This window comes from Lepisma saccharinum, chromosome 27 (genome assembly GCF_977018435.1).
Source record: "Lepisma saccharinum chromosome 27, izLepSacc3.1, whole genome shotgun sequence".
In the NCBI taxonomy this organism is placed as follows: Eukaryota; Metazoa; Arthropoda; class Insecta; order Zygentoma; family Lepismatidae; genus Lepisma; species Lepisma saccharinum.
Genome location: NC_139255.1, coordinates 20,078,818 through 20,091,288, shown reverse-complemented (window position 1 = coordinate 20,091,288; position 12,471 = coordinate 20,078,818). Strand labels below are relative to the sequence as shown.

At 35.5% G+C, this 12,471-nt stretch overlaps 1 protein-coding gene across 1 annotated transcript in view; it reads right to left on the bottom strand.

Annotated features, from left to right (window-relative positions):
- LOC145980184 (dipeptidase 1-like) overlaps positions 1-12,471 on the bottom strand; it is a 144,393-nt gene that overhangs the window by 119,114 nt on the left and 12,808 nt on the right. The window contains exons 2-3 of the mRNA XM_083113216.1: positions 6,440-6,575; positions 3,640-3,814 (exon numbers count right to left, since the gene is read on the bottom strand). Of these exons, the coding sequence (XP_082969342.1) occupies positions 3,640-3,814; positions 6,440-6,575 (311 nt within the window). The remainder of the gene's footprint in view (positions 1-3,639; positions 3,815-6,439; positions 6,576-12,471) is intronic.

Genomic DNA, 12,471 nt, shown 5'->3' with positions numbered 1-12,471 from the left:
TGTTAGTCTGGATATAGCGCCTAAATATCCGTAGGTCACGCACGCTCAGCAGGCGTTTTCGACCGGGTGCCTTACCTGGCTCTGTAGTACCCGTATTTTGGTGGTGTTTGATGATACAGTGGACGGTTGAGTTGGGTAAGTTCAGTTGGCGCCCTATTTCCCGTTCCCTGAGTCCATCCCGTTGGAACTCCACCACTCTTCTCCTCACGGTGTTGTCAATAGGTTTGCCCCTGGCCATGGTGATGATGCACTGCGGTTCCTCGGTGCACATCACGCGCTTATATACGGCGGACTCCGTTATCGTGTCCGTGACGTCATGCTTCCGTCGAATGCGCCACTATCTGGAATTTGCCGTATGGGTCTGGTGCCTGGTCGAAGTTCAATGTCACGCGTATTGTTCCCCGTTTTCGTTCTTTACGTGACCTTGGGTGTAACATGCTGGGATCACGATTCTTGCCTGTTCACACGCCTCCTCTTATATACATGCGTCATTTGTGCGGGTCACCCATTCCACCTCCTATGCCTCTGTGCATTTAATCACGTATTCCTTTCTGGTCGAACTTCATTGTCACCAAGGTTGTACTTTTACCATATGTCTATACATGTATTTAAAAAGTAAGATACACCTTTGTATTTCTTTAACATTTTTTTATTTTAGGAAATTTTGAATTTTAGTGTTTTCATGTAAAACTAAGCAATACTTATAACGATTCCACTGCCATCTGGTGACAAGAAAATAACAAATGTTGTGGGAACGAGCGGCTAGGGACAGCATTACTACCTTGAGAAACACATGCTAACAGCGCCAATCCTGGCCTGCCTAACCTATCCATGTATTCATATAATAGTACAAATAAGCATGTAAATAGGCATGGCAAGTTATTTTTTTGTTTATTTAATCTATTATATGCACACGTGGATAGGTTAGGCAGATCAGATTTGGTGCTGAGCATGTGTTTCTCAAGGTACTAATGCTGTCTCTAGCTGCTAGGGTATAATTGGTGTAATACGTTTAATTTAGAACAAGGATTCTAAAACTTTTAGACTGAATAACAACTAAAATAATATTCATGTTTTTTTGCCGTATCACCAAGTTTATCGACGTTTTCAATCCTAACCTTTAAAAATTGTGTGATTATAATAATTACATTAATTGTTACATTACTAAACTGCAAATTACCTTTGATTGATTGATTGATTGAATTGCTGTATTAAGTCCACTTTATGCACAGAAATGCTAATCGGAACTGGCTCTACTGTTTTAAGTAAGATCCGAACAACTATGTGCCTCCACCGGGTATCGAACCCGGGACCACTTCATTACAAAGTGACGACGCTAACACTGCACCATCGAGGAGGCCCTCGTAGATTACCTTATTTTATTGGGAATAAATAAGAATAGATGTAATTAAGTAATAATAATAATAATAATAATAATAAATAAGATCCTTAGGAAAATATTTAGACCTAAAAGGGACGAGGAGACAGGTGAGTGGAGAAGGTTACATAATTTAGAACTACATAATTTGTATTCATGTCCAGATATTATTAGAGTAATTAAATCAAGAAAACTTAGGTAGGCAGGCCATGTGGCACGAATGGGAGAGGAAAGAGGAGTTTACAGGATTCTTGTTGGGAAACCTGATGGTAAGAGACCTGTAGGAAGGCCAAGACGAAGAGGGAGGGACAACGTTGAGATGGACCTATAGGAAATCGGTAGGGATGAAAAAGAGTATATAGATCTTGCTCAAGATAGGGACAGATGGAAGGCCTGTGTTGCTGCAGCCATGAACCTTCGGGTTTAAGAAGGCTAGAGAGTTAGTTAGTTAGTTACTAATAATGGGTACAGAGGATTTTACAATAATTTTGTATATTTTTTCTACAAAACTCGCGTATCAGTATCTGAAGTTACGTTTAGCAATCCTGATGTAGGAGAATGAAACGGTGTAAAAAGTGTGTGTTATGTCGCATTTTAAACTCATTCCACTAAATACACACGTATCAATGCAGGGAGAAACTAACATAAAACCGACTGCGTTGTACACCCCTTCTATGTAATCAGGTAGTGCTGAAAAACAGGAAAGGACATTATTAACCTCTTGATTGATTGATTTATTTGGTGTTGTATGTCCACTTTATGCACAGTAAGGTTAATCGGGACTGGACCTACAGTTTAAGGTGCGATCCGAACCACATTGTGCCTTCACCGGGTATCGAGCCCGGGAACACTTGATCAGAAGGTGACGATGATACCACTGCACCATCGGGGAGGACCTTTAATCTCTTGCTGTAACGTCTGTTAAATGCTTGTCACTTTTACGTAACAACTTTTAACATCTGTGTCAAGAGTTCTAGAAATACGCGAATCTAATGTTTACGACAGACAGTGAAAACAGTTGTGTGCCAATAAAATAATGTGTTGTTTAGATATACAAGGTGCGTTTGCTTAGAGGCTATGTGCACCGTTACACGATCCAGGGAAAGATGCAAGACCTTGGGTAGAGATCCAGAAGCAATCCATAGCCGACTTGGAACGTTTTATTACGCTATGATGGAATCCTAGACGTAACCTGGGGTACCACGTAGGAAACACCACAGTTTGCTATTCTGTCTGTTGTTACAGTCGCCATGGCCTGCTTAGTCCGTAAAGTGTTTGTAAGAAGAGTGTTTGTTACTTTAAAGGTCCTTGAAAAAATCGTTATGTCATGCAAATAGGAGCTGTCGTGGTCCTTCCACGAGTGAGAACAGGTTTCGATTGCTGGGACGAGTGATCTCAAGTGGGAATTTTCCAGATAATGCAGCGTGATGATGATCACAACACGTCCACTACGAGATCGCGAATGTGTGGCGTCTTACCTGCACATCTCTTATGTACGCCATGAAACGGTACAATGGACGGGGTTACCTTTATGTGAGGTAAATATAACTTTATTTTGGAGGATATTAATGGATCAATTTCCTAATTCCAATTTTATCTGTATTTCACGAGATAAAACGCAGCTTTCAATACAGCGTAGCAACTGTGAGGAACTGAACAGCCGAAAATGATCGAAGTCAGACCAGTTCCTTCACTTACAGCGCAGCAACTGGGAAGACAGTAACAGCTGGAACTCATCGAAGTCGGACCTGTTTCTAGACTTACAGCACAGCAACTTGGAGAACAGTAACAGCCGGAACACATCGAAGGTAGGCCAGTTCGTAGACAGAAATCGCAACACTGTAATGTTCTGTACTTTGAAGCTTAACCAGAAATTACATTTCTGTATTATTTGAAAATGCTTCGTCTTCTTTCCAAGTGTTGCCAGTAGTGTCAGATTATATTCGGAACATATCCAGCTGACTGCTGGTGTGTACGGACCTGGCTTATGAGCTGTGTATAGTGTCAGCAAGAGAATTAGCGATGTGTGCTGGGTTGAGATATAAAAACTGTTCCTCCTGGCCGTAAAATGAAATTTACACATATAAATGAATCATATTTCTTGTCTCCTAATTTCCACTTTATATTACTTCATAGATCTCAAACATGTGGAAATTTGACATGAGTACTCGTAAAACAATGAGTAGTTTTTATGCAACAGAAGTTGCTCTCTAAATATTCCTCCAGGATATAATCTTAATTTTGTTCTAAAGAGCACTTACCCGTCCACCAGCGGCACTTCCTCCAGTAATCGTTTGATGACATCTAGTCTTGCTTCCAGTAGTTTCGATGACCTGAGCTCCATGGCAAGAGGCAACCCAACACCAATGCCCAGCGCTCCGATAACTATAATGCCTCCGCAAACAGCCAGCCATTGTTTTATGTCAATATTGCAACCTGTAATGAAACGATCGCATCGGAATTCAGTTTTCTGCAAAACTACTAAATTGTTCAACATCATATCGCCCGTCAACACTCGATGATGCTCCGTTTTTTTAAAATACAGGGTGTCCGAATTGGCCCTAATGAAAACTGTTTGTAACTCCACATGTATTTGATGTATCCAAATGAATTATACATTAATGAATATATAGTCATAAAGGTTATGTGAGAAAAGCAGAAATTGGTACATTTAGTACATTTTTTGTACTTTTAGTACATTTCTACATGCGCCCCACGATTCGCACAGAAAATATTTATTGGATTCAACCAGAGGGAGAACTATGGAACATTTACAGCCATTGGGACAGTCACAGATACATGCCATAGGCAACCTGACGGTAAATCGATTATCTGATGCATCAGATCTTTCATAGGAAAAGGAATCACAGTATCGCTGCTTTACACCTTTTCTTCGTTCTACCAATGTAGTTTCAATATATATATTATGTTATCGCCATTTGTTTCAATCTGGAGAAAAGACAATCAACTTTTCATCATGTCATCACTCATCCCTATCTTCGTAAATTAGCCAAAAGTGGCACAAAAAGCCAAGTAAAATGAATCAAATAAATCAAACAATTTGGGAATGTTGTTCAGCCATCATCTCACTTGTACAAGTACAGTACGCTTAGGTTATTTTTGCGCGTTGACCACTGTCGTCCTATCAAGAACGCCCTACGTGAGCGAAAAGAACAAAGACGGATTCATCTCGTTCTTTCCGTTATTGAATACGGGGTTTAAGAGGCGGCATTCTCTGAAGGCACTCAAATGTCGACCTGTCCTCCACATAGTACACACTGGGCTGAATCTGTTGGAGGCTGACGAGGCTAAGGCGTTTGGACACAGCCAGGAAAATCTTATATGGGTCTTGTGCTGTGCTTTGCATATGTATTTGTGACTGTCTCTTCATCGTGTCACCATTCATCTCCACCGTTACGATTAGCCGAAAGTGGCAGACGGCTAGGTAAAATGAACTTAACCAATCATTCAAAACCAGTTGCGGCCATGAAGAGGGGAGTGGGGGCAGTGTCCCATATTTTTTTGCACTTTTTGTTCCAACACTTTGGCCTCTTAATTCTAAGCCTTGTATATATACTGGTGTTGATTATTTGGATGTAAATCACAAACAAGCTAGATGCCTGAAGAAAATTCTTAATGATTGCGTTTTATTTTATTTGTGTTTTGAAGTATTCGTGACCATGACAACTCATACTCTTTTTTTGTTAAACACTTCTCTATAGAGACAAAATGATCAAAGATTATCAACGAGACAATATGTAAATACTTGCTAATGATTATAGTGAACTCTCCAGATTTTAAGGAATAATAAATGCGTAATGTCTGATTAAGCATGTAGTTCAGGAGACCGTTGTCTGCCTAATTTCATCCGTGGGGATTTAATTTCATCTATGAACTTGAATAGCACATTTTTATGCATTGTCCTAAACTACGAAACTTTCTTATTTTTGGTAATGTTTGTGTTTATAATACCGTAAATTACGCACAATTGTAACATTTACTGTTAGAAATTTGTTTATCAGGTTTCATGTCATATTCTTATTAACGCTCTCAGATAGGCATTTCGAGCTGTGTAGATTTTTTTTCATGAGGCATGTGTCCCCACATTAAGCATCATTCGAATTGGAAATTTACAAATGCTAAATTCATTTTTATGACTTCTATCTCATCATCAGAAACCTATAGATGGCGGTTACTGGTAAGGGATAAGCCCCTCCACCCGAAATAAAATTCTGACTACGAGTCTGTCCGATTCACATAGCAAATAACTTAAATTGTTTCCTGCATAGTAAAGGACAATGTAAGTACATAAATTGTGAGAAAAATGTATCCTAAAAGGCAGGAGTTTGCCAAGGTGCAATGTGCGTAAAATGTTGCTTTTAAAATTAAGCACACTAGTTAATCCCAATTTTGCTTACTTTACATGCAACTAACGTTCATCCGGGTGGTAAACAATTTGAATTATGTTTTCTGTATAGCAAGGTGGAAAATGGTTACAGATGCGCAATATAAATACATCCTGAAATGCAGAGTGGGGAAGTTTACAATATCTAATGTCAATTAAATTATATTAATGATACCAATAGCACAAGTTTACTTCTCCCCAATCTATGTGGAAACAGCATGGGTTATACAAAACTTAATAATCTCATTTACCATTCCAATAATTCTGCTTGTGAGATCACTTTTTCCATGTCATGTCTGGCGCTAAAATTGTTTCCCAACATCTGTGTGAGCAATTTAAAGCTTGTAGATAATATGAAATTTATATTCAATACAATCAAGTACACTGAGATGAATGATAGTTCACATATTTCTTTATATTTGCGAAAACCACCCACGCCCGTAACAAATCATGTAACAGTAGGCAGAAAAAATAGCAAAATAAAAATTGTATGAAATTGTATAATTATGTGTCCGCCATTTTGATGACGTCATAAAATCTAAAACGTACGGAAAATCAAAAGGTGTCATTATTTGGAAATATTCCGAATCAATCTATCCAAGACCGTAAATGAATTCGCTTCCAGGCAATTAGGTAAAAGAAAATTCGTCACTTACCTCTTTCTTCCCCTTGTGACAATCTGTCGATCGTGTCGGCCGATGAGTGTGAGGCACTTCCTGCAACATCGCCATTTGGCAATTTGCGTCCCAATTCAGGAGTGTAAGAATGTTGCACTAATTTGACTGATGTTCTCTGGAAAAAATATATATAAGTTGACATTACTATTTAATTCAGACGAATCTTGAAAAAATACCAATGTATATATTGTATAAAATTTTGATCAATGGTAAGAATACACACACAAACACAAAATGTTAATTGTTGATAATATTTTTCACAATAATTTTTTTCATCCTCGCTGTTAGTATAGAACAATTTTGATGAATATTGAATAATATGTTTAGTCTGATATTAGAAAAATTTAATGAATCATACAACACGTTTGGAAAATATTCAAGTGTGTGCTTTGTTGCTTTCAAATTTAATTACCCCTACGAGATATTGTCCCTTTCAAATGTATTTAATTTCTGTGGTCTTGCTAGGTCCTCTCAGATAATACACAAGTATTATACTTTCTGTATGTTAATAATGTAGGACTCAAGTAAACCTAATCTTGAGAGAATGCATAAAGCTGAATAATCTCAATATCGAAGAGTAGAGTCATACATTTTTGTTCTAAGAAGTGTTGTGAAGAGAATAGTATGTTAACATCAACCATAATGAAATTAGTTTTATTATAGAATAATTTGCTTATGGATACATTTGTGTGCTCGTATTGTGAAAGGTACATCTATTAGCTTTGCCCTATGATGCGTGGATTTGTCTGTCATAGCCGGTGGGACATATTTGAACGGCCCTGTCGGGGCAAATTTGAACAGCACTCTTGAGGCACATTTGAACAGTGAGCAAAATTCATCATAAAAATATTAACTAAATCATTTCACGCAATATAAAAATTGTCGACAGTCCATGTAGTTCATGGATAACAGGAGCTTTGTTTGCAAAATTTATTCAACAACATGCTATATGTAACAAAGAGGACAACTATTTCACTAATGGAGAGCCACAATAGCCATTGCACGTTAGGTGCTAATCTGCTTGTAAAAGAGATTAGAGTAGCTACTTCTAAGAACATTTCCTCCTTGTTGAACGCATCGACCCCAGCCACTAGATGTTAACCTGATGGGCCATTTCAAGGGAAAGCTACTGGTAGCACAAAGTGACCAGATGACAGCCAATGCTGGAAAACACATCACTAGGACCCGGAACGTAATGTCTTATAAAAGTGTAAAACATGTATGTCATTATGTCATGAAGTTTTTAAAATTTGTGATAAAATTTAAAATATGTCAGAAGAATGGAAAAATATCCCCAGTAAAGCCAAAAATATGCTCAACAGTGCTTTCGAATATCTCATTGTACGAGAAGTCAGTATCTTCCAGTGACGATCGACTATGATGGGGCTGGGTAGTAAATGAATTCAGAATCCCGATAATCATTTGACTGAAGTGAAAAAAAAAAACGTTAAAGAAAATAGAACAATTGAAACTTGGTTACTTCCTGTCCGATGATTACGTGTCGGCAAAATAACGACAGAGAGTATTTTTCCTCGATAATGTTCGCACGGCTATCATTTGTTGGCTGGATAAAGAGAAGAGGGGTTTCATTGATCTGTACTAGTTGGTAAGAAAGGACTGCATCTGCTTTTTAATTTCTAAGTACATATTTTCCTTATCCCGCCATCGAATATATAAACTGTCCCTTGCACTAAAGGTAAGAAGAATAAATTATAAATAACCAATTATATGCAAGGGAATTACGCAATTATACAGAAATATGTTTTATTATGCGAAATATGAAGAAATATGTTTTAAAACGCGAAATTGATAAAATATGCCAAAATTTGCCTTATGAAAGTCGTTTATTTCGGCGAATTTTATCAGATACGCAATGATCTCACTCCAGTATTTGATACGATACGATGATCTGGCACTTTTAAGAAACAGTCTATTTAACTTAATTTATGAGCAACAACACTATATCGGCAATTGCAAAGACAGAGATGACCGCTCTGTATTAAATTTCGAGCCATCGTCTGTAATCAACAAAAAAGCGAGGATCATCTAAACTACTATGTATTAGTACGTATGTAATATTAAACATGTGGTTTCCGATAAATTTAGATAAAACAAGGCATCGCTCAAAAGTTCCCCATGTCTGCTCAAATACCCCCATGAATGGGGCACACTTGAACATGTTACGAACGTTTTGTTTAACAAATTTAATTTCCAAAAAAACTTTGAGTTTTGTTGTGATATAGAGTTTACATATACTAGAAGACAGTTTTTGGTAATTTTTCTATTAAAATGTAATAAACCAATTTCGACTATGAAATAAAACAATAAAATATGTACTATGCCCCACTCTTTCCTACCTTAAAACCACAAGGTAGAAACTTTCTTTCCAAATGTCTAATATAAAAAATTAAGTGGCAACACAAATTTAAGAATTAAACATAACTGGAAAAATTATACTCTGCCAAAAGTAGTCAAAATTATATAGGTAAGAACAGAGATGTTTGAGAAGAGCTTTATTTGGTTTGTGAAGAACTTGTTACAAGATCTGAAGTTTAAATTTAGGGAAAATAATAATAATAAAAAAATTCAGATAATACCAAATTGTATTTGTACATGTTTATGTATATATATATATATATATATATATATATATATATAATATACAAAACATACACACACACATATCACACACACAAACACACACACACACACACACACACACACACACACACGTCTTTTGAGTCCGTGAAAGTCAATGGGGCACATAATATACATATAGGCTATTTTTTTAATTTTCTAATATTGGACATATTTCCTTTTTGGTATCAAAATAGCAACAGAAAATATTAGTTTAACTTGACTGTGTTAAGTGAAATTAATATAGCCAGCACAAGAAAAAGAAAATAAGAATTGTGCCCTAGATAGTGCAATGACTAATATTGTAATTGCAATTAAGAGGCAATGCAATAAGGATCACCAAGGAACCACATTATACAAATATTATATATGAAGAAAATAGTTTTAAAAAAATGAATGGAAACTTCAAACATTTTAATCCTGCTTTGCTTACCATGGGTTCCATTAGTAGTTGGGATATACGATAACGTCGGTCGCTATTTAATATTCGCAATTAATTTGTATGTACTTATAACTAATTTGCACGGGTTTTAATTAATTTGCACGTACTTAGAATTCATTTGCATGTACTTAGAATACTTTACATTTATGTATTTGCATGTTTATAACTTTTTATAAATATATAATTATTTATTTTATGAAAAATATGTATATAGAAGGTAATTAGAGGTACTAAATGTTATGCATGTGGTTTTATATTCATTACTGCAAAGTATGTAATGTATAAAATGTTAATATTAATGTTTATAATATTGAAAATAAGAGTTTATGGTTTATGAAGTGCTATGAACGGCGGTAATGGGTGTAGGTACAGGTCCAATTACTATTGGGGACGGTCCCGGTACTCGAACCCGCGATATGCAACGGTAATAAATATAGTGCACTATGTAATAATGTTATATGGCATGTAATATATTGAGCGGAGACGAACTATGTATAACCTGTGAGCTGAGTCTGATGCCAGACAGACAAGGGTGAACTCCGCGCAGGTAGAGGAGAAAGGAATTTGGGGGATGTGCGGTCAAGGTCAAATGACGTCAGAACGCCAGAAAAAGAAAGAACCCGATTGACCAATCAGAGAACGCGTCGGTAGATTTTCAGAACCGGTTTTTTCCCCAAGGTTAACCAGTACGCAATAACAGGGGAAAGGTATGCAATACTGTAGGGCAGGGGAGGGATTCAACCAGACAACAAAGGATGTCTGGTAATGCGAAGCAATGGTCAATTTTTTGAAACTGTGCGTCGCTTGCATGCTAGAACAGGTTTCTGTCTAAGTAAGCCAAGGTTACCGAGAACACTAGAACAAAGGATTTTTGGATACCCAATTAGATTGGAGCGAGAACTTTAATTTGAACAAGGAGAACGAAGCGTAAGGGTTTATTATTTGTACTATAAAGAAGGAACTGGGCCTACAGTTTTCACTATTTGCTTTTATCACGGCGTATCGAACCTAGGATCCTTTAATTATTGATTTAGGTAGTAAATGTATGTTACTGTGTGCTATTTAACATAATATTGAGTTTATTTTTACCAAACTTCGGCTTTATGTCAAACATTTTCCCAGCTTATTCTTATTATTACTCAAATAACACTATTTATACTATTCAGGCAACATTTTTTATTAAATTTTGGACTCACAAAAACATTTTTTTCAACTTTTAACTTATTATTTTACAACTTTATGTTAATTTTTTACCAAAATAACACTATTTATGCTTTCAGGCAACATCTTTTATTAAATTTTGGACTCACAAAGACATTTTTTCAACTTTTAACTTATTATTTTACAACTTTATGTTATTTTTTTACCAAAATAACACTATTTATACTATTCAGGCAACATTTTTTATTAACTTTTGGACAAACAAAGATATTTTTACAACTTTTTAAATTATTATTTTACAACTTTATACCTATTTTTACCAAAATAACACTATTTATATTATTCAGGAAAGAATTTTAGTTACATTTTCGACACACAAAGTGTGTGTTCTCAACTTCTATCTGTTTATTTCACAAGTCTAGGCTTATTATTACCAAAATAACACAATTCAATCTCTTCAGGAAAGACTTGTAGTTACATTTTCGACACACAAAGTGTGTGTTCTCAACTTCTATTTGTTTATTTCACAAGTTTAGGCTTATTATTACTCAAATAACACAATTTCATCTATTCAGGATATTTTGTATTTACAAAGAGATATTTTCAACTTTTCATTTATTATTTACAAGTTTATGCCTATTTTTTTACTCAAATAACACAATTCTATCTGTTCAGGAAAGACTTTTAGTTATATTTTCGACACACAAAGTGTGTGTTCTCAACTTTTATTTGTTTATTTCACAAGTTTAGCCTAATATTTACTCAAATAACACGATTTGAACGTGTTTGGACACACACGCACTCACACACACACACATCCACACGCGCGCACACACATACACACACACACACACACACACACACAGAGATTTTCCAAGTTTACAGGATTATTCTCCACGTTTACTCAAATAACACAATTTAGATGTGTTTTGAATTAAATTTTGTACACATGAAGTGTGTTTTGTCAAGTTTTACCCTTTTATTTTACAAGTTTAGGCTTAATATTACTCAAATAACACAATTTAATCCAGTCAAGAAGGATTTGTTATTATATTTTGGATGCACAAAGAGATGTTTTCAACTTTTTTACTGATTTTTTGCAGGGTATGTATTAATTTTTATTTATTTTGTATATACATTTACAAATTTTTAACTTAGAGTTTAGTATTTATTTAAATATTTTCAAAAACACTAAAGAAAAAGTACTTTAGCTAAAATGTAAGTCACAGAATATATTATTATTATTATTATTATTAGGGTTTACTGATTTCCACTATGCTATTTTTGGTTCTGTATTTCTATATGTATTTATTTATTTTGGTCAGGTTACGCCTGCTACGCAGGAAAGTTGGTTTATTTTAGAGTTTGCTGAGTATTTTGTTACTTTCATACTAGGTAAAGTTTTCTAAATATATCAGGTAGGGCTCCATCCATATACTTTTGTTTTTGCTGTTTGGAGATGATGCGATCAGCATCACTCTCCATCTGCTTTTTATTTTATGTACCCAATATTATTTTGAGGCTTAGTGAATTCTAGAGCCTATTTATGCAGGAGAGAGGGCTTGAAAATTTTGATCTTAGATAACCCACAACTATTTGTCAGAGTTTTTTAAAGGATGTTTTATATTTATTATGTGCCACTAGAATATCAAAGCTTGCTTAATTTTTATGTCTGTAACGCTGTTATTGTATTTCTAGCTAAGGCTTACTGGATAAAGTACACGAAATGTTTATCATTTCGACTATTTGCCTTTATACGAGGCCAAATTTT